The sequence below is a fragment of the Megachile rotundata genome, chromosome 5, assembly GCF_050947335.1.
Source record: "Megachile rotundata isolate GNS110a chromosome 5, iyMegRotu1, whole genome shotgun sequence".
NCBI lineage: Eukaryota > Metazoa > Arthropoda > Insecta > Hymenoptera > Megachilidae > Megachile > Megachile rotundata.
The window spans coordinates 11,553,185-11,579,529 of NC_134987.1; the positions used below are offsets into that span (position 1 = coordinate 11,553,185).

The following is a 26,345-nucleotide window of genomic DNA, read 5'->3' on the forward strand; positions in this document are numbered from 1 at the left end:
CGTTCGATTCGATCCGCCATTTACGAGTTTCACGACGTCCCTAAAAAAATGTCGAATCACGCAAACGAGCTCGAGTGAATCAATTCGATGCATAATGTATCAACCGTCGGATCGCCGTGAACGATCCGCGAGTAAAGCCGTCGGAAGAAGCCATCGCCACGTGGACTCGCCAATGAGTGAACCGAGTCGGCAAAAAGCTCGAGAAGTATCCTGGCCGCGAGGAGAGAGGAGACGAGGGGAAATAACGTCGGCCGCGAAATCGAAATCCCGCGGCGAGACTTCTTTTGTGGGTCGAAGAGTTGTGTGCTCGCCGTGGGTCCGGCGACCACCTTCTAGGAGGGCTCGCGTCGATTTTTATGCGCCACTTTAGGACGCCGTTAAAGGGCCAAAGTAATACGAAATAACCGCACGCCGATGGCAGCGGTGGCGGCGCCGCCGCCGTCGTTTATTTCGCCTCGTAAACATCGATACGCACACCGGCCCCGGACGATCCTCGGCGATCGTGTTGGATCCGCTCGTGTCGGCCCTCGGAGGATCGCCGACGAAATAAAGACCGGGTATCGTAAACGCGCAAAATAACCGACGTGGCACCGGTTCCTTCCGAGGCGGATCCGGACGGGCCCGGGGAAAAAAATCGCCGGTGAGAAGAGACACAGCGGAGAGGAGGAGATGGCCGGCCTGGAAGCTCGAAGGGGAAACAATAATTTAGGAACACCGGTCCAGGCGAGAGGCCGAACGCCGAGGAACAATGGACTCCTTCCACCTCGGAGCTGAAGCTCGTCGTACCGCATCGAACACCGAGACACTGATTCTCTAATAAAAGTCACGATGTAAACACGAGTTTGCCATCCTCTGACGGCTCTGCAAGCGTTACGATCCCTGACTCCTGACATCCCACCCTAAGGGCTTAGATAAAGGGTTATACGCTTTGTTGCGGCTTTATTTAAGCCACGGTTACGCGAGAATTAATGCGCGCGCCGGTGGCGGTTCTTTATTCGATGCCCACGGACCAACGCAAAATGGAGGGACACAGGCCCGTTTTGTTCTGCTCGGCGAGGGTGGACGTTTTTGCTGATGTAAACACGGGACGGCCAACGAGCCAATCTTACGGAGTAACGTTATACATATATTGTGTAACATTATTTATAGGATACGTCCTGCTTTCAACAGGTGATATAATAAATCTGTTACGGGCTTAACTGTCAGTGCGCACGCTACAGAATTTAAGTTCCTATTTAACGAGGTCAACGTACTATCTTAGTTTAACATAGATTCATATTCTTTTTAGATATATTTTAATAATTTGGTTCACTGAACTTGATAGGTCAAATAGGTTTTAATATCAATTTGAATATTTTTTGAACAGCTCTAAGATTACATATGTCAGTTTTCTTAAGTTTTCAGATTTAAAAGTTATATGATCTTCATATTGAAAAATTTGTTAAATAAAAAATTCTCCAGATTCATGAATGTTTATTCTTAAATAAATCTGGAAATCTTCAAACGTCACGTGAAGGTTTTATAGTGCCAACTGTTGCAGCCAATATGAGGAAGCAATATTATCTAATGCAGCATTCAATATTTGCCTACAATATATTGTCCTGAAAATTCCATAGCGTCCTGAAATTCTACCAGCGTCTGCACTTTGAACTCCATTACGGTATCTTCGTATATTGCATTTTTAACGAATGTCACTTCCGAGAATACCATAACGTCCTAAGATCATGGTAACCGCATTTTCAACCGCAAGGTTCTTCCCCGATTCAAATAACTTTTGTCTCGCTCGAGTTATCGAGGGTTGTTCGAAAAGCAAACACACCGATTGTTCGTTCCGTGATAAGGAAAATCGAACGATCCAGTAAGGAACCGGTTCGTGATATCCCGCGGTCACTATCTCGTGAATTCAACCACATCACTTCTCGCCGCACATAATGACGATTCCCTTTTTTTCCGATCGCGATCCGCCTCGCGCATGAACCGCCATTATATCTCTGCCGATTTCTTTTTTCCCCTTGTTTCTGCGAACGCACATCGATCAGATCGAAAACGACGCGGAAAATTATGGCGAACACGCTACGTAGCGGGAACGAAACGCTTCGTCATTTTGATTATGCTGAGTTATTGCTGGATTGCTTTTCTGTTAGGTTGGACAACTGTGTAGTTTTACTGTTTTGTCACAGTAGCGGAAGAAAATCCATGATATTGGATAGGAAGAGATTTTTGTATGTGCAAAGTTTGCTTTGAAAATTTTTGTACTGAGGATTGTGGTTTGAGGAATTGTGATTTTGGAAGATTGGAAGTTTGAAAGTATGCACATGTGGTGATTTCTGTATTATTAAATTTGGGGATTTGTAACATTGGAAGATTGGAAGTTTCAAAGTTTGCACATGTGGTGATTTCTATATTTTTTAATTTGGGAATTTGTGATTTTGGAAGATTGGAAGTTTGAAAGTTTACACATGTGGTAATTTCTATATATTTAAATTTGGGGATTTGTGACTTTGGGAGCTTGGAAGTTTGCAAATTTGCAACTTTTGGAATTTTATATTTCTACATGTGAACACGTATAACTTTGGAAGCTTGAAAGGTTGCAAACTTGAAAATTTCTAAATTTGAGAACCTGACAAGCTGAGAATTTGAGAATTTAAAAAATTTGGAGGTCCCTAAATTTCCACCCCTTGAAATTTGGAATTTGAAACCTTGAAAATTTACCTAAATTTTCCCACTCAAAAACCTAAGAACTTGTAATCTGCAATCTTAAAAATTTGTAGATCAAATTTGTAAGCATGACGCTGATCTGGAATTGCTAATTTTTCGTTTGTAGCATGGTATAAATGGTGCGTGTAGGTTATAACCGTAGCATAACCAACCCAGGGCGTAACATTAATAGCTTTATGGTTTATTGCTTTGGAGTCTGCGGTTAAGCTTCTCTTCGCTCCCTACGGGGCAGCTACAGATCTCTCTTCTGAAGATCGTGCTTTATTCTCCGTTTTGTTACGTTGGGCAACATCGATCTCGAAGATTCAGTAGATCGATTCGATTATTGTGCTCTCGAATGCGATTCTTCAAACTGCAATCTCGTTTCTATATACTTGCTATATTAACACTAGAATAAAATTGAAGATATCCGTAAATTGAAGATAAATTACTTGTCATTTATATCTATAACGTATGCACACATGTATACAGAACTTTCGTTATTTTATTTATGATCAAAATATTTCAAACTTAAAAAAGCTTATAATTTACTACCTCAGCTATGTTAGCGCCTAACCCAGGCCAAAGTAACAAATGTAATCTATGTCAAAAATAAAAACATTTAGCCTGGCATTTTACATGGTTATTCAATTTAAATTCATGTTCTTTCGAAATTCGATTGTGTCGATCGCAATCGTTTATTGAAAGTCACCGTAGACTTTTGAGCGTCACGGTTCTCTGCCTTCGAATCTCGTTTGCAATAATTCTAATAACATACACTTCGCGCTATCTCATTTTATATAAAGTTTAAATTAATTACACTATAACTTGGTTCTCCTTTTCTCTCTATTTGCATAAGATAATAAATCCCTCGCTTATCACGCGTTTAGATTAATCTTGATAGAAATTTATGAGAAAGAGACAATATGCAATATGTAAGTGTTTCGCCATCGTGTTGTCTCAAATTACGTAAATTACACGAATTACGAGGCACAAATCCTTTCTGAAATCGATACGTTTTACCTTTCTTAAATTCAGTGCGAATATAATAGGTACAAATTGAAGAGAATGTACACAAGTGGAGAGGAAAATTGTTCCTAATGGTATGGTTAGTGTAGCGTGAAGAAAAACTTGACGCATAATATATACTCCATTCATAATCGGTTACGTAAGTGATTTTTTACATTGTTATATAAGTCGATCTACTTCTTGCGATCGTCTGGATTTAATTTTATTTCATGTGTAAGGAATAAATGGTTGTATATTTTTTTTTAAATAGGTAGGATATTTATTGTTCGAAAAAATAATTGCTACAAAGTTTTTGCAAATATAATACATAAGAAATTTTGTTCTAATTGACTGAATTCAATTAGCTATCGATTATAATTTAAATAATTTTTATTAATTGTACTGTTTGTTATAGCATAATATATAGTCCACACATTTAGTACAATTTACAACAAATCCATTTTGCAATTAAAAAATGTATATAAACAGCAGATTTGTAAATGAATTTAAACCAATCAAAGGATACTACCATAAATTAACATTTATTTCCATAAAACTCCATTTGTTTTTCATTATTATACCATTTGACAGCGTATATGTAATGTATAATGCATAGAAACATGAACCTATTACTATTATATGTACGCTGTATTAAAAATGTAGGTATGTAAATAGAGACTTGATATATTTAAGATGTAAGTACCAACACACACAAACAAAAGTTCAATTTTACTGAATGAAATGATTTGCACGAAGTGATTTGAATTATAAAATAGCATAGTCAGCCATTAAATGAAAAACTTGAGGCGGGAAATTTAAATTCGCCCGACGCGCCTGGCGCAATTGTCGTTCCGAAAGGAGTCATTTTCTTCGTTCTCTCATATCCATCATTCGTGCGCGTTAATACAGTCAGGGCAGAGGCGAGGAAGTAACGACGAATCGAAATGAAATACGGAGGGCAACCTGGACAAGGAACGAACGACGGCATGTGGAATGTGCTTTGTTCCAGCCTCTCTCTCGCGTCGACGCCTCGAGCGTTCTTCGCGTCTCGTTTCATCGTCCTCTTCCATTCCGTCGGTTGTTTCTCGATCTTTCTCATCCTCATCTCACCTCACAACCTCAGCAGCCCAGTCGAACCTCACTGCTGTCGAGGGCACGCGAACTCGCTGCGTTTGCCCTCTCGGAGGGTATTAACTCTCCGATGCTCCTCGTACTCGTCGTTTCTGTTATTGCATTTCGTTATTTTATGCAGTTAGAAAATTTATTTATGCGTTAGAAAATTAAGAAATTCGTTGATGCGAGTCTCGATAAAATGGATGTCTTATTAGATGGAAAAGAGGTTATGTTGATATTATGTTTAGGTTAGGTTAGGTTGTTGAGGTTATGTTGTATTAACGTTCGGAATTATCAAAGGCATTTTTGATTAATACTTTTGTTACCACTTTCTGATATTAATATTCATGTGTATATGTTGACTCACTTTTTAACTGCAGTTTCTGACAAGTTTTGAAGCTTTCAAAAAATAAATGACTGTAACAAATAGTTTACTTTTTTTATTATATATGATTCAACATAAATTTCTAATAATTTACAGCTGTCTTTGATACTATTTTTGATGGTCGTATGTTATGATACATGAAAAAATATAGGTTAACGTTTCTTGAATTTCAGAAGTGTCCTAATATTTTCTTTAATTTTATATTCAGTTTAGAGATTGAAATATTGTACCATGTATGTACAAGTGACACTCGTAGGTATAAATGTAGGTATCAATGTTTGAGCTTCATAACTAAATTCATAACTAAATTTTCAAATTTCATAATTTAATTTTTAAACTTCATAAAAATCTCCACTTGTAAATTTCGTTCGGATGAAGTGAATAAAGCGGCGCGTTAAACTTGTAGAAAATGAACTGACTCAGAAAAACTGTGTAACGTTCATGAAGGGAAAGGTTAATTGCTTTATTCATTTCCGTTCTTAAGAAACAAGAGCACGGTCTGGTTCTCAGTTAATTGAAACAGCTCGATTCAGATCGTCGGTAGATAACCGTTGTTTTATTCATTGTTTGTTTTTTAAATGACACCATTGAACCGTTAAAAGTACGCGACTTAGAAATAACCCGTGCAAGTTTGTTCAAACGAATTCGAATGTCATTCTGTCGCTGTTCAAAAGACAAAGAGCAGATAAGACAAACTAGTCCGCGGTCAACGTGTTGAAACGGTGACCGGTGTTAACAATAGAACCAGATACATATCTGACACGGTTTCATGGTCGAAGGTCATGCATGAAGATCCCGCATGAACCACTATGGTCAAGGTCGTTGCGTCCAGCCTTCTATGAATCCTTGAAAAACATCGCGTTTCCATTGACGGTTCGACCATTTTTGCGATCCGAGAAACATAAATTATTTTCTATATCGCATCCTGCCTTTTATTTCGGCACGGGTTATACGGCTCGCTTCGTCAGCAACGGACACGAGCTTTTGTAACTTCAAACAATACTCACAAATCATGGCTCAGACACGGTGTAGCAACCTCAACATAGACATTTATAACGACTTTTATTTATAACATCGGACATGATCTTATCGATCAATGGCGGAAAGAATGGACGATAAAACGTGCTTTGCAATTTGATATAGTGGATGGACTGTTTATAATTTTCCGTCGAAATAATTTTTTCGATAAATATAAAATAATGTCTGTTATATAATATAACTTTTTCGTCTAATAAATTTTGTAGAACATTTAAACAAACTTTAGGTGATTTTTATATGTGAGTGAAATAAATATGTTGTACAGTATAATTATTACGTATGTATGCAAATTTAAGTTTGTACTAGTAACTTGATATTATGAGAGTAACTTGATATTTTCATATACAATGATACACAGTTAAATACACATATTCAGTACAGTCTCACTATATGGCCCTGAACAGGGTTGTAGAAAGTTTTCCTTAATTACTAAAGTTAGAAGAATTGTATCAATGATATCTTTTTAACTGCCTCTTAAGAACAAAAAATATAATAAAATAACGCACTAGTATTCTTACAAATGACGCACTATGTGCGTCACAGTTTAGACCACACCTTAATTACTGAAGTTAGAAGAATTGTATCAATGATATCTCTTTAACTGCCTCTTAAGAACAAAAAATATAATAAAATAACGCACTAGTATTCTTACAAATGACGCACTATGTGCGTCACAGTTTAGACCAGACCTTAATTACTGAAGTTAGAAGAGTTGTATCAATGATATCTTTTTAACTGCCTCTTAAGAACAAATAATATAATTAAATTACGCACTAGTATTCCTACAAATGACGCACCAAGTGCGTCATAGTTTAGACCAAACCTTAATTACTGAAGTTAGAAGAGTTGTATCAATGATATCTTTTTAACTGCCTCTTAAGAACAAAAAATATAATTAAATAACGCACTAGTATTCTTACAAATGACGCACTATGTGCGTCATAGTTTAGACCAAAATATTAGTAGACATACTACAACAAAGTATATTAATACAAAAATATGAAAACTATCACGAACTTATGAAAATTCACCCTATGTCCAGCATATATCGACAGTAAAATGAGTTTCCAGTCATAAATCATTTCATTGGCAAACTCGCGGATGTTCAATGGTCAACACGGGGGTATAACTCGCGCCTCGGATAGCAATCTCTTTCTCCCTTTCGAGTGGTCTCGCCAGCTGCGATGCGAAGGGAGATTTTAATATACGACCAAGCTGAGATCCGAGTTAGTCGCGGTCCTATATACCTATGGAATCACCGTACCCCAGATGGACACGAATGATACGACAACTCGACACGTTCACCCGGTCGTATCTTTTGAAAAACGCGACCTCTGCTCGTACATTTTTGTCGTAATGTTTTAATTGCCGTGACGAACGGTGCTGATGCGATCTTTGTTTTATTGTTGATTCTTTTAGATTTTCGAAAGTAATTTCACCTAACAAGTACCTTATATTTATAATCAATCATTAATTGTATCAGTCTGTTCAGTTTGGAGGTTAGGTTTTGTCACAGGACCTTTAGTATTAGAAGAATATGATATTATTCATACCACTTTGTATATAAAAATATAAAAATGAACATTTTTTCAAAAAATTGAATAATGAAAATTTTTACAAAAAAATGAACAATGAAAATTTATACATAAAATTGAAGAATAACAATTTTCAATAATAAATATCAAATATGATATAAAGTTTGTATTGTTCAATTATACACCTAACGTTTTCCAAAATTTATTAATGTTAGTACATCAGTGAATTCTAAACAGAATATTTTTTAAAATAAAGCACTCGAATATTTATTAATCTTGTTGGAACGTCCTCAGCTCCTTCATCCAGTTCGACATTTAACACGGATCGTATTAAGGAGGCGTTTACAAAGGAACAGCGATAGATCCAGAACGCGATCGATCTATCGCGAGAATCGCAAATCGGTCGACGACCACCCTCGAAGAGACGTACATCTTCCTTCAGAGCATTTCTCTCTTTCCGTCGAAAGAAACAAGGAAGCAGGAAGAAAAACACAACAGTCAGAGATTCCGACGTACATTAACTCGGAATCGATTCAGGCGCCATGGATCGCGATGCAAGCAACACATGTTAATTTCCACAGCTCGTGGGAATCCAGTCCAGTTTATTCGAGATATCTTCCGTATCTCGAAAGGTGCTTCGTCGTTTTTCGAAACACTCGATCGATAATCCTCGTTCTTGTGCATGTATGTGGGCGTACGTTCGATTTTGCTCGAGATTTGTTGTAATGAGTTAGGATCGAAAGCTGATTGATTGATATAGTTTAAAGTCGGAGATCGATGAGTATGAAAGGGTATAGGTTCTTTTGGTTTGAGGTATATTTGAAGTAAATTGAATTCCCAAATTTCCAAATTTTTAAATTTCTAAATTTCCAAATTCCAACATTTCCAAATTCTCACATCCCCAAATTCCCAAATTTCCAAATTCTCACATCCCCAAATTCTCACATCCCCGAATTCCCACATCCCCGAATTTCCACATCTCCAAATTCCCAAATTTCCAAATTCTCACATTCTCGAATTCCCATATCCCCAAATTCCCAAGTTTCCAAATTCTCACATCCCAGAATTCCCAAATTTCCAAATTCTCATATCCTCGAATTCCAACATCCCCGAATTCTCATATCCCCAAATTCCCAAATTTCCAAATTTTCATATCCCCGAATTTCCACATCCCCAAATTCCCAAATTTCCAAATTCTCACATCCCCGAATTCCCAAATCTCCCAAATCTCAAATCTCCCAAATCTCAAATCTCCCAAATCCCAAATCTCCCGAATCCCAAATCTCCCGAATCCCAAATCTCCCGAATCCCAAATCTCCCGAATCCCAAATCTCCCGAATCCCAAATCTCCCGAATCCCAAATCTCCCGAATCCCAAATCTCCCGAATCCCAAATCTCCCGAATCCCAAATCTCCCGAATCCCAAATCTCCCAAATCCCAAATCTCCCAAATCCCAAATCTCCCAAATCCCAAATCTCCCAAATCCCAAATCTCCCAAATCCCAAATCTCCCAAATCCCAAATCTCCCAAATCCCAAATCTCCCAAATCCCAAATCTCCCAAATCCCAAATCTCCCAAATCCCAAATCTCCCAAATCCCAAATCTCCCAAATCCCAAATCTCCCAAATCCCAAATCTCCCAAATCCCAAATCTCCCAAATCCCAAATCTCCCAAATCCCAAATCTCCCAAATCCCAAATCTCCCAAATCCCAAATCTCCCAAATCCCAAATCTCCCAAATCCCAAATCTCCCAAATCCCAAATCTCCCAAATCCCAAATCTCCCAAATCCCAAATCTCCCAAATTCTCAAATTTTCCCTCATCTCTATACTTCTAAATCTTCAAATTCCCAACTCCTCTAACTCCCAAATTTCCAAATTCCCAATTCACAAAAATTTCTAAATTTCAAATTGAAACTCTAAAAACGATTACCAAGTTTACAAGTAAATTTGAAAATTAATTACATAAAAAAAAACTTACCATCAGTATATTCGTTAACTGCAAAGATCCACGATTTCGTCGGTTTTACATCATTTGTCAAGACGGTATCTCATGTGAAAGCTAAATGATAAATGCTTCCTAATACCCAACACCCACACCTCGAACATTTGTTTCCTGGCGATGGGATGATAATTGCAGCGTTACAAGCACGGTTTAGAACATTATAAGAGTATAGTGTACTAGTTGGATCATTTACAAATCTTTAATAGACTGCCTGAACTTTCAGATTTAATGAATCCATTCGATTACATGTTCATATTAGGTTTCTTGAAATATTAGCTTGTTGCGCACTAAATTGCAGATTTCGAAAGTCTTGTATAACTTGTAGCATTCGCATTAGTTATTTAAAACTTGAAATTTGCAAAAAGTGATCACATTCATCATTTAAACTCAAAGCAAAATTTATCTACATTTTTTTTACATGGGAATAAAAATTGAGATCTACATATGAGATATTTAAAATGAAACAATTTTCGACTGAAATGATTATTTTATAATAAAAATAGTAATTAAAGTTCAGTTTAACATTAAAACTACTAAAAAGGTCAAATGACCCTTTTGCAAGTTTTTCATTTCAACTTACAAAATTTATTAAGACAATTTCTTTATAATTTTTGCTAATCTTCATGAAGGTATAGGATCAATGTATAATGTATTAGTATATATTAATTTATGTTTTATCATATGTATATTTATTTTCCAACTTAATTTGTAATTTCAGAGTAAGTATTGCACACCTTAGTATTAAATAAAAATTGAAGCAAAGAATTTATATCGTTTCTCAATAACAAATCATGCAAAGCAGAAGTCCAGGTGTACACAGCCCCTACAGCGCTATCGATAAATCGCGAGAATAGATTCGATCGAGGGTTTGCATAGTCGAGAAACGGTCAGATTCGTTAGAGGCATTCGAAGCAACAGAATAGAAGAGGATTCGAAACGTTGCAAACAGTTTCGCTCGTTGCACGACGAATTAGCTTGGAGCATGCAAAGCGTCCCGCTGTACACTGCCCATTGTTCGATCCATCGAACTCGACACTCCAACAATCGTTCTCGATTTCTTCCCGCTGTTCTCGATTTATGATCGTTTCGATTACCACTGGTACTTTCTTTCTTTACAGTATTTTGCGATCGGTTTCTACGATAGCACTTTTAAATGGATTTCCCTGCATCGATGTAATTGTTAGGGTATCGATAACCGCATTTACATTCCGTACAGGTTCTCTCTGTTTCTGCGTTGTTAACGCGAGGAACATACACGGGCTTATGCAATCGTCTCTTCACTTTATTCTCGTATCGAATACGCTTCAGTGTTAACTATGATATGCTACATTAATTTATTGCTGTAACTATTTTCTTGATTGGTATTTTATTTTGGAAGTATGTGGGAGATTGTAGGCTGTGATTACAAGTACATTTATTTATTATTTATTTAGTAGCAAGCAAGTTTTTAAATAATTTTAAGTACTCAAATATTAAATGATGAATATTTCAAAATATCGAGTCATTTTTTTCTGGTTGTTTTTATTTTTGTAATAGCATTTTTAGACACGCAGTACTTCAGCACCCACCTCAACGAATGAGTACAAATAAATAACTGCTTAAAAAAATGAATATATTTTTAAGATCTTCAAAAGATTGATTCAAAGGGTCTCCCTTAGTATTTCTTGCTTTAACAAACATTGTGTATAAAAGAATAATAAATAAATAACAATTTTTTAGTCGTCCTCTCCAGCTATTACAGTCACCAAGCAAGAGGTAAAAATGCAATAATTTGTCAGAAATTCCGTTTTTCGTGTAGGATAAACGCAACCAGGCGAAGGGTCGCAAGAAACAGCACCCTGCATCGTGTGAGTTCTTGAAAGTTCAAGTCTGAATGCAAACCCGGTGCCTGGAATTCCGTTTCCATCCTCGAGGACATTTGTCGACCTTGTCGTGTGTACGATTCGCTAGTGTCGGAATGCAAGCGGCGGATTTCAACGACACAGGTGATTACAGAGCAATTAAAGTCCCCGACCATAGGGTGGATATCGTTGGCAAGAACACGAGATTGATATAAATGGCGTTCGTGTTCGGGCAAGAAAGTCGATTTCCCACGTGTGCTTCACCACTTTCCCAAGATGATTCTACGTTTTCTTAAAAATGGGAGTATCTACAAAAATCGTCGACTGTCGTGCAACATTGCACAAATACTTTTGTTCTGCTACCATTTCTGGTGGATATTAGTGTACGTTGTTTTGTTCATTTTTGTGTAGCTGTTGGTGCAATTTTGTGGAAATAAGTTTGGTGACACTTTTGTTGGATGCTTGTGTAAATTTCAGATTTTATATGGAACATGAACGTGTGTATATTGATACATGATATATCAACATATGAGATATTAATATGTGGGATATGAACATATGAGAATCTAACATATGTGATATCAACGTATGAGGTATTAATATATGAGACATCAACATATGAGATAGTAACACATGACATATCAACATATGAGATATTAATACATGAGACATTAATATATGAAACATTAATATATAAGATAGTAACACATGACATATCAACATATGAGACATCACATATGGGATATGAACATATGAGAACCCAACATATGTGATATCAACGTATGAAATATTTATATATGAGACATTAATATACGAAACATCAACATATGAGACACTAATAATACATGACATATTAACGTATGAGACATCAACATATGGGATATGAACATGAGATACAAACATATGAGAAACCTACATATGAGATAGCAACACATGTGATATTAATATATAAAATATCAAAATTTGAGATAGTAACACATGAAACATCAACATACTACCATATGAATCTACCATACTACTATCCTATGAAGTAAGTACATATGAGATACCAATATGTGAGATACTAACACATGAAATACCAAGATGGCATATCAACATATGAGACGCCAACATACCATATGAAACATTAACACATGAGATACCAACATACGAGATACATATGTAACACCTACACATGAGACCCCAACATACGAGACACTAATGAGGTATTAACACACAAGTCATTAACACGTGACAACACATGAAACAACGTATGAAACATATGAGAACATCGCGAACTTTTCCACGTCAAACTATACTGACAAAGTCATCGCAAAATTCAATAACGCATACTCAAAACTCGTCGAAGCATTAAATCGTCCCGGCTGCACCTCATGAGTAGCATTCGCAGCGGCAGTTCAGGAGCTTCCAGCTTAACAATAGAACAATCGTCCTTCGATACGAACATCAACGGAACGGGCTATTGAACGGATCTTGAGAAGATAAGCCGAACGATTCACCGGTGCGAAATGATCCATCGTTCCCATCCCAGAATATTCGTGCTCGTTCCGCCGCGATCTTCCCTGGAGCCGAATAATAGATCCCTGGTCGGGTCAAAAGGTGGGTCGTTCGAAAAGTCAAACCGACACCTCGGTTGCCAGGTTACTTGATGGATAGCGAACGGCAGTCTCTCGCTAGGCACCGACAGGTCTAGGAACGAAATGTGGGTGGATATCGGTTAGGGAGAGTGGGTGGATTTTTTTTTCATCGATCGCAAATCGAGGAGAGTCGTAAAGAGATTGAGCAAGAAAATGGATACGGACAACATCCCTGGGACTGCGGGATAAAAGAACTGTCTTATAAACGCGTCTAACTTTACGAGACTACGTGTTGCCTGTGCGGTATAACGCTGACAGGTATTTATCGGTATTGGCAAATATGGCAGCTGCAATTAAATTTGTGTGGAAGCAGGTGAGGCATGTACTTTTATCTATCTTTTGAGCTGCATATTTCTGTTTTATGGAAAACAATTCTTTGCATAACTTTGAACAATAAGATATTGAGATGTATCATAAAATTAGCTGATCAAGTGGAATAATTCATAAAATACTTCATCAAGCAAATTTAACAAGTAAAGTACATCATCTTTGATTTTGAAGAAAACAATCAATATTTAATACATAAATAAAAAAAATATAAAGAAGTAGAAATTGAAAGAAAAATTATTGTTGCATTTTCGATGTATCATTCCATCAAAGAGAATGAAGTCGATGAAAAATAAATCTTGTATCTAAACAGTTGACAATGAATGATTGTTATTAATTTTCCTATTTCCTGAATTCATTTTAAAAATCACAGAAGAAAAACGAGCCTTGCGACGCGTAACCAACGAGCAAATTTCATCCATTATTATACGCAGCTGAGTTAAACCACCTGTTACCATCTCTCGTAGCTGTCCACAACCGTGCCGTTTACCTCCCCGGGCAAATTGCGAAACGCATTCGGTGAAAATGATTAATAAGGCTAGCCACGTCTGTTACACGGAGTCCAGCTTTAATTGAATCGATTTTACAAGCTTGTCTCGCGCGATGGACACGCGTGTCCCCGCGAATATGGCGTGGCGATTCAATTAACTAATTCTGTCAACCGGGTGTAGTGTTCCGTTGCTCTCTTAACGATCTCTGGGGAAATAAGACATTCACGTAACTAGGTAGAGGTTATGGTCATAATTACCTATATTTCAGAATTATTCTGAAATGAAGAGTGATATGTTTCTTTAATATAGAAATGTAATGTGTGGCTGAGAATGTAATGTTTACTGAGTGAGTGACATATGGCGATGTGTGTAGGTTATATAATGCGAGGAAATATAATGTGTCGTGGTCTACAGTGTTGTATAGAATAGTTATGTAGGTATAGTAAGTTTATTACCTTAAGTTATGTAGGTAATGGCGATTTAACCTACAGCGATACTCATATTCGTATACATATGCACATGTATACGTGTAGACATATAGCTACTTATAACTACACATGGAAATAACACGTCCTTGTATCTACATACGGTGATATAATATGTAACTACATTAGTACGTAATTTAACACATAGCTATATTAACACATTAACATTATATCAACTTATGGCAATTTAACGTGTGGTTTAATGTGTAGTTATACAACAGGTGATCTAACACATTGTGATTTAATACGTAATGATATCAATGCGTAGTGGTGTTAAGGCATACAAGTATCCACTCGAAATTAAATTAATGCGTGATAATCTGATGAGTGCAAATCTAACGCGAAGATATATCAATGCGTGGTGATCTATCGAGTGAAAATTTGACGCGTGGCTATATCAATGCGTGGAAATCTATCGAGTGAAAATTTGACACGTGGCTATATCAATGCGTGGCGATCTATCGAGTGACAATTTAACGCGTAGCTATATCAATGCGTGGAAATCTATCGAGTGACAATTTAACGCGTAGCTATATCAATGCGTGGCGATCTATCGAGTGACAATTTAACGCGTGGCTATATCAATGCGTGGCGATCTATCGAGTGAAAATTTGACGCGTGGCTATATCAATGCGTGGCGATCTATCGAGTGACAATTTAACGCATGGCTATATTAATGCGTGGCGATCTATCGAGTGAAAATTTGACGCGTGGCTATATTAATGCGTGGCGATCTATTGAGTGAAAATTTGACGCGTGGCTATATCAATGCGTGGCGATCTATCGAGTGACAATTTAACGCGTAGCTATATTAATGCGTGGCGATCTATCACGTGACAATTTAACGCGTAGTTATATCAATGCGTGGCGATCTATCGAGTGACAATTTAACGCGTGGCTATATCAATGCGTGGCGATCTATCGAGTGAAAATTTGACGCGTGGCTATATCAATGCGTGGCGATCTATCGAGTGAAAATTTAACGCGTAGCAATAACAATTTATAGCAATCTAACGCGTTGAGATATGCTGCGCAGATATATCAACGAGTGGAGATATAACGCGTAGTTATACCAACGCATGGCGATCTATCGCGTGGCAATCTAACACGTAGCAATATCAATGCACAGTAATCTACCACGCAGCTATTATCAACAAATACTAATCTAACAAGCAACCATATCAACATACGACAATGTGGCGCATAAGCACGCGTCAATCTAAAATTGTCCCTCATCTTCTAGTTACGCCAATGAGCGATGGCTAAATAATAGAGAAATAATCGCATCCCGCGCGATGTTTATTATACCAGTCAGAAATACCTGGATCCTGTAATCGGCGCGATTAAACTTTGAATGGCATTTATATGATAGCCGACTGAAACGTTCGATGGTGGTTGAAGTTTAACAACGATTACAGCCGGCATTTATTGCCGTCCGTGAAACGTTTGGTATTTCTGTCGAACCATCAAGCTCTCGCCGTTGCCGGTCACTTACGAGGCAACCAACTTGACCGGTTGATAGCCGACGAGTTCGACATCGTTGGATTCTTTGGATTAACTTTGGAGAGGTCGAGCTGGCATTTCTGAGATATCGGCTTGTACTCAAACTTCCGCTAGTTCTCTTCTTTATACCTTCGCTCGTGAATGCCGTGTAAATACGACTCGAGAGGATGGTCGTTTACTTGCGAAAGACGTGTATATACGACCGGTAAGTATGGCTTATTACTAGGGGTTTCTATTAGACGAAGTGCACTTGGCAATGTTGAATAAAAAAAGAAGTGAATTTTATTAAATTTCTTGCTTTATTTCTGCAAGTGTGTTTATTATTTTTGAACTGCTTCAATATTTTTGCAAGTGGAATTCTGAGCGCAGTTACGAAGTACTGTTACCTTGCGCAGTTATGGAGTACTGTTAGGTCTTCGATTTACGATCTATACCTATGTGTTTGCATTTCGACTTAATTTCATCTGTTTTCCCTTTCGCGAAACTACTGTCATCAGAGTCCTAATTTCCCTAAAATGTTTGTTCGAGCAATTCGAAATCTGTCGTGAGAAATTCTTGCAAATTATCGTGCAAGCAACGTTTGCGAAACCCGCAAACGAGGAACGCAAACAATGAAGTACCCTTCAGGTTCGAAAAACGAAGAGGGAAAAAAATATAAATAAAAAGAGCTCTCTGCCATTTCAACCTGTCCGGATCTCTTTGGATCCCAACATCGTGTGCAATCCCACGAGTACATAAATATCTGCCTAGCATATTGAACGGTCATATTTCATGGGGGGCAAAAAAAGCGAACGTCCCTTGGAAATTCAACGTCTCAATCCGTCTCTGGGATCTCGTCAATATTCCGAGCGGTCAATTAAGGCATGCCTCCCAGATGTCCCTTTCTGATCCTGCACGTACACGTCCATAGAATCGTCCATGCTGGTGGTATTACATACGAAGTGATCTTACGCGTTTATGTTTCCACCGTGTTCCCTTACGATTTTACTTGTTCGATGTACCCTCAAGCGCTGCTCAAAATGGCGGACGGTTGCGGAAGAAATGGATTCTGCAGCCACCCAGAAATTTGTAGTTTCACTTAAATTGATAGGTCATTTGGTCAGTTGCGTTTAATATTTCGAAATAGTTGGAGAACAAGATTTGAGAGTACAGTTTATAGGAAATTGATTTTTTGGAGTTTAATTACTTGTGGCGGGAAGTTTAAATTGTTTTGGAGGTTAGGTTTATAGATCCTGGATATCTGTGCTTAAACCTTGATATTTTTTTACATTTATGGTTACAATGCTACAATGACAATCTCTTTTTTTAACAATAAGTTATTATTTCAACTATGTGAACAAGTTCAATATTTACACTCTTGGTTCAATTTTTTGATAAAGCAAAAGTAAAAGCTTAACGTACGTAGATTATTCTTGTTTACAAAAGATGCATATATTTGTCAGCAAAAATATATTAACATCATCAAGCAATATTTAAAATTGAACAGCGACTTGTACATCAAACAGCAAAATAACAACCAAAAAATAAATTAAACTACAAATTTACAAAATTTATACAGAATGTTAAGTGTTCGATAAAGTGACAGAGTACCGGTTGGATGACATAAAAGATGTTAATTCAAACATCCAGCTCATTTCCTGTATATTCATTGAATATCAGTAGGATTATAAACATCGCGAGGAGACGGTGTCATTAGTGGACACATGTTCCATGGCGGGACGATAACCAGGGATTTAACGGGTTTTGCGGAAGATCGACGGCGTATAAGGCGCCTACTTAAGTTAAAAGCTTAAGGCTCGAGCTGATAGAATTAATGCCCGTTGCTCAAAGGTGGACCGGCGCCGTAAAAACCGAGACACAAATTTCGTTAATGTAAAAACGAACGTGACTGAAAGCGGACGAAATCGATCGCGAGACGCAAAAACCGACTTCCATCGAGCGTGACTGTGACTGTGACCGGTTTTTATCGCCGTTGAAAATGATGTCTTTCTTCGTAGCTGTGTTCGGGGTGGAGGAAACAATTAGGAAAGATCTATAATTGGCAGCAAAATTAATGAAGTATCATTAAAATATTTGGTAACTTGGTTTACAAACTTGGTTACAAATTTATTGTAACTTAAGGGAGAATAACTTTACAGAATTTTGTTTTGAGTCATTTTGAAGAGGGAAGATTTTAATTTTATGGGGTTACATTTCGTATGAAATTTAATTTTGAATTTAAGGAAAGAGAAAGAGTTTTGTATGCAGAGATGTTTTTATAAAAGTGAAAAAGGGGTGAAAAAGCAATAAAATTGCTTATTTTATAATAGAACAAAACTTCATATGACAGTACTTCATTATTAATATTTAACCCTAATAGTGTCCTTCGCACCCATGATGCTTACAAAGCACCCAAAGCACCTACACGTTCCAAAAAGAATTAAGATATTCCATTTCAATTCGTCACACCAATCACCACAAACGTTTCAATCTCAAAATGTATTTCCCCCACGCTTATCGTAGACAGGCAAATCCACGGTGTTAATTGACGCTTCATTCCGAATCGCGATACCCTCTAAAAGCTCAGAATGATAAAGTGCAATGATTAATTCGTAACGGCAGCGAAATATCGTGTCTCGATTGAATATCGTTCAGCAATAACGTCGAACGTATCTTCCCGCTCGGCCGGGCGGATAAAAAATGATCGAATGAAATCGAGGCTGTGCAGAGGCGACACGACGTAAGTTACCGTTCCCTAATGGCCACGAAAGTATCAAGCTCCTCTTATCGTGTTAATGGAAACCTTTATGGAGACCACTTTAGGTGATATCTCTCGAAATTGCGGCGCTCCATGGGATCCTGGGTGGCTATCTGTTTGACGAGCCGCGTCTTTGCGTACCGCACTCTTTTTAACTCGAGCATTCGATGAAAATCTTTTCCCCGGTTCACTTCGTTTCACTTATTTAATTATGGGGTAAAACGTGCTCTAGGAACGGTTCAGATCCCATAAAGTCAGATTTGTGGATTTGCGACGAGGTTCAGATCACGTAAAGACCTTAGCTTTGCATGTGAAACTGTGCACATGTGTCTGAAACTGTCACGTGTGGCTTAGGCTGCCAAATGTGATAACTTTTCGAGATTCCACTGCTTTTTCTGGACAAATCTGATGGCTATCGATGGTCATATATCAGAAAGAGGATACAAGATCTCCATTGCTCAACTTTTGACGAATCGTCTGAAGATTACGATGTAACCGAATGATCATGTATCAGAAAGTCCAGGAAAAGGGTCCAGAAGAGCAATAAAAGTAAACAGGAAGGTCTTGACAGGCGGGCAGGAATGCCGATGTGGGTCAAGCATCAACATCACGAGCCACGATCAAGGAATCCTGTTGTTACACGCGAGTGCACCTACACGTTACCGAAAGCAGCGGCGTAAACATTTCCTCCTAGCGAGAGCGAGTTCGAACGAGGCGGGATTTAAAGAGTTTCCTCCGGCTTCGAGTGGGAAGAACGGTACTTTCCAGGTTCTTCGAGGTAAAAGGGCTCCCTCTTCTTGGCTAGGCGACCAGCCACCCACGCGGCCGTAAAGTTGGCGCAACGCTTTGCTTTCTACTTTTCTAAGCAATGATGTACGCGTGACTAGAAAGAACTCTCACCAGAAGAGGCTCGAGTACCATCTTGATTTAAAGCTAATTTTACACGGTGTTAGAGAGCATTGGAAGGATTTTTTACTTCAATACTTGATGAAGAGTTAAGTGTGGTACTTCATTAGATGTTTCACAAGCTTTAGAATTAGATATTTCATAATTTATTTCAGGAAAAATACTTGTCATAAATTGTGTACTGTAAATGCTTCATAACATAATTAGAAACTCGTGAGTGATTTCATATACTGATTCATACATCAATTTACTAATATATGATTGTAACTTCTCTCGTCATCAATAAGACTCTATCATCACGTAGAGTTAAATGCAAAGTTGCATTTGGAATGTTGTAATTGATCGCTGTATTAAATGAATCTTAAAAGAAATTGCGAGTATGTGGTTTTTTATTTTACGATCGAAACGCTTACGCTTCATATTCCCAGGCTAATATATCTAATAGCGATGGGTGATTTCACCCCTCAACTATGAGCATCGACATAAAAAAATATAGTCTATACACCTGTAAAGTTTTATGATAACCTTGATGAATCATACACTGTTTCATCAGAGTTTCTCGAACATAACCTTACTTTTAAGATTTATAGGTTGTGTTACTTTCTGTACAGAAACTAGCAAAGAAACTATCTCAAGTGTTCTCAGTCTTTAATGTACTTTTGCGTGTTGATAGATCATTTCAAGGATTAACATGAAATATCATTTAAATAATGTAGTGCAAATTAAATTATATAACGTAATGTAATGTAGACTACATTAGCAACTAATTAGCTAACCGATTAGCAGCAAAATAACTAAATTTGTACCAAAATGATGTATCAATGTATGCAAAAGTATATTAAAATTTGAGAAGAATTGAATTTGAGATGATTTCCTTGGGTTTAAACTCACTTTTCCCTTTGACAAACTCGGAGTTGAGGTCCGCTGACACATCGTAGCTACCGGCGACGATCAGTAGAAGAAATGTCACGCCGAAGAGGTTGCAGGTCGACAGCGTTCGTGGGCCGTGTCGGTGTTCGAACATGATGAGCTCTCATGCCCTTCTAGAACCCATGGACCTTGCCAAGGTGATCTCGACAATGATTCCCGCTTCTTCGTGCTCCCTTCGACTGTCACGAGCAAGCAGAAGATCGGAAGAACCCTGAAGATGCGTTTCCGCTGCTGCCATAGCTGTCTGTTCACCGTGTTCCTTGCATGATTCTTCCCATGAGCCTTCACATCTGAAATTATAATGGTACATCGTTAAAAACTATCATTCATTTCTTTAAGTATACGATGAGTCTATTGCTTAATGTGAAATTTTTGCACTTTGAGACTTTTGTAAATTTTCATATCTTAAACTCTTGTAATTAGTTCCATTCAAAATTAGGCATAAAACATTGGTTATCCTAATATTCTATGAAGAACATATTTATCTAAGGACGTAATCAAATATGTATCAAATATGTAACAAAATATGTAGTAAGAATAGTGTCAAAAATAAGACTTGTTGGAAATAAAACTGCGTTCAGAATATTCGACGAGTCTAAGGTCTAACGTTACTCCACAATCTTATGAAATATTAATATTTCCCGTGGTTTCTACCAAACTTCTCACAGTTCTGTATCACACGTGTTCCCATGGATCCGCCAGGATCGATTCCCATACTCGGTCCGCTCGATTTGGAAATAGAGCATCCGATCGCGAAAAAACTATTCGCCTTTTACGCAGGCAATTGTTTTGTCGTCGCCTCAGCTCGGGTCTCGGATTGTTCGGAACAGATTCAAAGAAGACCACGAAGAAGCTTACAGCGAGTAAGAAGAGTAAGCAGGATAAAAGAGAAGAGAGAACTCAGAGACAATACGGCAAACAGCAGGTGTCTGCTCTTCCCTCCACCCTTTTCTCGCTCCTTTTCCCTCCTCCTTCATCTTCGAAGGCACGATCTCATCCCGAAGGGCCTCACGGCTATTTCTTTGTTCTTTCGCACTCCCCGCGGAGTGGCGAACACGGGTTACCTTATTCGGCCGCGACGGCCAATGATCAGCTTAAACAAATGACGTCGACTAGGGTTTCGTCGGGTTCCTCCCTTCCGAGCAGCAGCCTGATTGCGTCTCGTCAGGCTCACCCCTTTCAGGTACTCGTCTATTAATTACGATCGCATCGTGCCGACACTTCAGGCTCCTGATGACCGGACACTCGATCGTGTCGATCGTGATTGTCCAACGTTCCTTCGTTCAATTCTCTTCGTCTTTGTACGAAGTCTACTACCCTTTTCTATCTCCCACCTCTGACAGTGGCTCGGTCGAACAGATAGTAGTCGAGGTACCAGGCTGTCTGCCGGTGAGAAAGACGTGGGACGCTTTGCTGAGGAGCTCTCGAAACACGTACCCTCGTAACGATGGCTCGTACACATTAGAATAGAGAGGGTGGGGTCGGACATTTTTAAATTTCGATTGTTTTAGCAGGAGTTGCAATGCGTGTGTGGATTTTTATGTTGCGGTCACTTTTATTGATATGTGGACATATGTGTTCGGTATAACACTCTTTTCTTTAATATACCGAAATTGAGATAGTGAGACATTGAGACTTTGAGACATTCAGACATGAAGACATTGAGACATTGAGACATTGAGACATTGAGACATTGAGACATTAAGATACTGAGACATGAAAACATGAAGACATTGAGGCATTGAGGCATTGAGACATTGAGACATTGAGACATTGAGACATTCAGACATTTAGACATTGAGACATTGAGACATTGAGATATTGAGACATTGAGACATTTAGACATTTAGACACTGAGACATTGAGACACTAAGACATTGAGAAATTGAAAAATTTGTACCTTTGGAACTAATGAAATCTGAGGATCTGAATATTTTTGAATTATCCAACTTTGGAACCTTAAAGAAATCTAAAAATATAGAAACTCGAAAGTGTCAGAATCTGTGAATCCAGATATCAGAAACTTAAAAAACTTGAAACCACCTAAATTCAAAAATGTCAAAACTTGCAAACTAAATAAAAATTTTCTAAATTCCACAAAAGTCCAAAAGAAATCCACCGCAAAAGTGCTCATATATGAACACCTGAATGCGCCATAAATACTAAAACCGATCCAATCAGACCTAATAATAGCCAATGAATTGACCACTGAATCGCCCTTCTAGCAATAAATAACAAAAGGCGATGGTGTAATTGTCTAAACGAGGTCAGAAATCGAGCTTCTATAGGCAATCGATCAAAACACGCTCGAACTCATTAAGAATCCTGACAAAACGTGCAATTAAGCGCTAATAATAATCTGTCCGTCTATTATCTATACGGTAACCCTCGAACCGGAACAACTTGAACCAAAACCGGTTCGTTCTTGGGTACTAATTCGTTCGTGTGATTTTTGCCAAAAGCGTCTTGTATCGACACTGGCAAATCCAGCTGAGAAACAGAAAGGACATTCCTGCAGGATCGGAGTGCAAAGACCCTGCTGCCACGCGACTTGTTTGATCGACCAACGTGTGCTCTTAATCCTTTCGTTGCAACATGTGTTATTACGGTTATTTCGAAATGATTCGTCATATTTGTGACAATCGACCGATCAATCAGTTTTATATCGGTGCTTAAACGAGTGACATCTAACAGAAACGTGTACTTCGGTTAAAAACTGTTTTAAATCTTTGTTACATTGTTTGCATATGTCATATGGTACATGAAGTGATGTGCTAAAAAATTTTTTTATTTTATCAAGCATTGAGGACAAGTTTTATAGTAAATAGAAAAAATTGTTAAAAACATTTGTTATTATTTTTAGTTGTAATTCTTTGTTATACCTATCTAAGAGTATGTAATATTATTTTGTGACAACTTCATAATATTATTTTGAAACAGTGTTATAATATATGAAACTAATTTTGTAATATTCCTTTGCAATAAATTTCTTAAATAGAAAATGTCTTACTTACATAAATTGTCTGCATTTATAAAATATTTTGTATATTAGCGTACAGAAGTATTAATTGAGACCATCACATATGAAAGGGCCACAAACAAAATTCCGCATACGTTAAAAAGTGATAGTTCTCGAGTTTCTAAAATATGAAAACAAGATACCAGAAGGCAGTCGTAAAACCAAGATAAAAATCCGTAAAAATTTCCAGAAGTTAGAACTATCGTTTGCCACTCGAGGCGAAAGATAGCTTCGACGCAATCAGTTCGTGACAACGCAATAAATAATACCACGCAATTTTCCAGCACGACGGCGTCGCGTTAAGTATCGCTTACATGGAAGTAGCTACAAAGGTATCGTTTCTAATTACACGTTCGTTATTTGTCCAGTGACAGCGCAGAAGGCGGCTGAATGCGCGATTCCGTTTCGCCATGAGGTCGTTATCGCTGGATGACATCGAAAGAATCGGAATCGATAAAATTTCTCTCTTTTCCCTCTCGAATCGAACAAAGTGCATTTATCATTGTTACATCGACCGAATTGACACGTCGATCCTTTTTCGCGGTGACTAATCGATTGGGGTGCGCCTGCCTGTGCTCTCGTTAACTTGTCTTCGAAGCCTTGATTCGCGCTTGTAGCCACGACAGCGAATGGAAATGCACGTGGCCGTGTATCACGATATCGCGAGCCTTTCTCTTGTAATTACTTCGAGGAGAAAAGGGCTTGATATATTGCCCCGAATTTTGACGTTTGCTTGTTCACCGCGAGAAATTATTCGCTCGGCCGGTGAAACTGCTTGATGGAAATGCGTTTGTTCTTTAAAACGCCATGGAATAGAAAGCGACATTCATCTTACATTTTTACAAACGTTTTACAACGTTCTAGTTTTCAGTGAGCTATTTTTTTTACCGATACTGGGGGGTGAAATCATCCCTCAAAGTTATCCGAATTATTCTTTTAATATGAACGTGGAGCAAATTTATTTTGCTTATGAATCAAATTTTTCTTTTCTTTAAATAAAGTAATATAGTTAGTCCCGTTGTTAAATAATTTAATGGCCGACCATGACATACCACATCAATTTTTTCAATTGTATAAACTACTAATAAATTTTCCCCAACAACAATAACAGTCAACACGTTAAATTTGCAATTAATTCTATTATTACAGTTGCAAGAAATTGACACGATAATAAAATCATATTCGTCGATTTGAACAATCTTCCGCCATTTAAGTCCTTTGTAGGTTATGCACACACAATTAAGGATGATTGATTTTCGTTAAAAGCCTCATCAATTATATGTAAATGTACAAGTTTGAAAGGGTATGAATTAGTGTCGACTGTATTAATATTTAAACGATAAGGCATTATTAAGTTCCTCGCAATCTCGTCTGACACGAAGAGAAATTCAGTAAACACCGATGATATGCAGACTGACATCAGACATGTGGACATCACGTAGGCTGTTTGCGAACTGGTATCGTTCGTACGGCTGTTTTATTAATGTCAACGAGGAGAGATTAAGAGGCGTGGTTCTCAGACTTGCCAAAATAAAGATATTACGGCCGAGATAAGTCGCTCAGACACTGCGGAGTTACACTTACGTCATGCGAGTCAGTTTTGTAAAGAGACATACGCACTAGAATGTTCTGTGTAGTTAAAGAAATTTTGTAACAAATCTCATGTCTTGCTATTTCTTAAATTTTTATTTAAGTTCTTTCTTATTCAGCAAAACTTTTTTATTTTTATTCTAGTTGAATTTACTGTAACTCAAACCTAACCTAAAACACCTAAATTGTATTATTCCTTACATATAAGTTTGTGCTCAAATGTACATCGAAACAAATATATTCTGTTAAATAAACTAGTTATATCAGCTTTGTTTTTATGACAGTAATTTCGTAAATAAAATTGTCAAGTAATCGACTTCCTCAATTTTCCTCAAACTTCCTACACCAACGTTGAAGCAGTTGCTCAAACATAACATAATTTGAACTACAAAAGACATAGGTTTTCCGACTATCTTCCTCGAAATTGATCATATCAGCATTATCGATAAGATACAATCGTGACGTCCTTGTCATCGATAACCGTCGATAAGAAAAGGGCGAGGCCATGGTAACCTCAAAGGTGAAAAAGGTTCCGCGGATAAAAAGACGGGAATTTTCTTTGACCGATTCGCGGAGAAAAGAATCCGTGGAGAAACTTGGTCGGAGTGCCACGGATGCCGGAGCGAAGTTCGCAAAATGACAAGGGAAGAAAAAAAGGAAAGAAAAGAAAATGAAAACAGAAAAGAAGAAGAATCGAGAGAGCAGGGTCCGGCATACGGGGACGTCGGTTGTATTTATCGACGCAAGTCGTCCACCTATGTTGCTCCAGGTTGTTTCTCTCCTCTTTCGTTCCGCGACTCGTCCTCGTCCCTCTTTCTTCATCCTCGCGAGAGGCAGTCCGGTCGAGAGAGCATAAAAGCGGCGTCTTTTGAGGGAGAAACTGTGGCGAGGAGAAAAAAAGGAAGAAGGACCCGGGAACACGGCGAGCAACCGTGTTAACTGCGCTGCTTATGCATTCATATCCTTGTTTCGCGACAACCTGCTGATTGTTTCCACAAAACGCGACAACCCCCTTGTACCCGTGTCCAGGCCGGTTTTTCGGTGGCCAAAGGACACGCTAGGTGCCGCTCCGGACGCGACGAATGCAGCTACGGCAAAAA

The 26,345-nt window shown here is 38.0% G+C and overlaps 1 protein-coding gene across 2 annotated transcripts in view; it reads right to left on the bottom strand.

Moving 5' to 3' along the window:
• Egfr (epidermal growth factor receptor) overlaps positions 1–26,345 on the bottom strand; it is a 211,121-nt gene that overhangs the window by 14,258 nt on the left and 170,518 nt on the right. Inside the window, exon 2 of one of the 2 annotated variants that reach the window (XM_003707991.3) lies at positions 20,598–20,926. The exons of the other annotated variant lie outside the window; for it this stretch is intronic. Within the exon in view, the coding sequence (XP_003708039.1) occupies positions 20,598–20,730 (133 nt within the window). The 5' untranslated portion in view covers positions 20,731–20,926. The remainder of the gene's footprint in view (positions 1–20,597; positions 20,927–26,345) is intronic. 2 annotated transcript variants of the gene reach the window in all.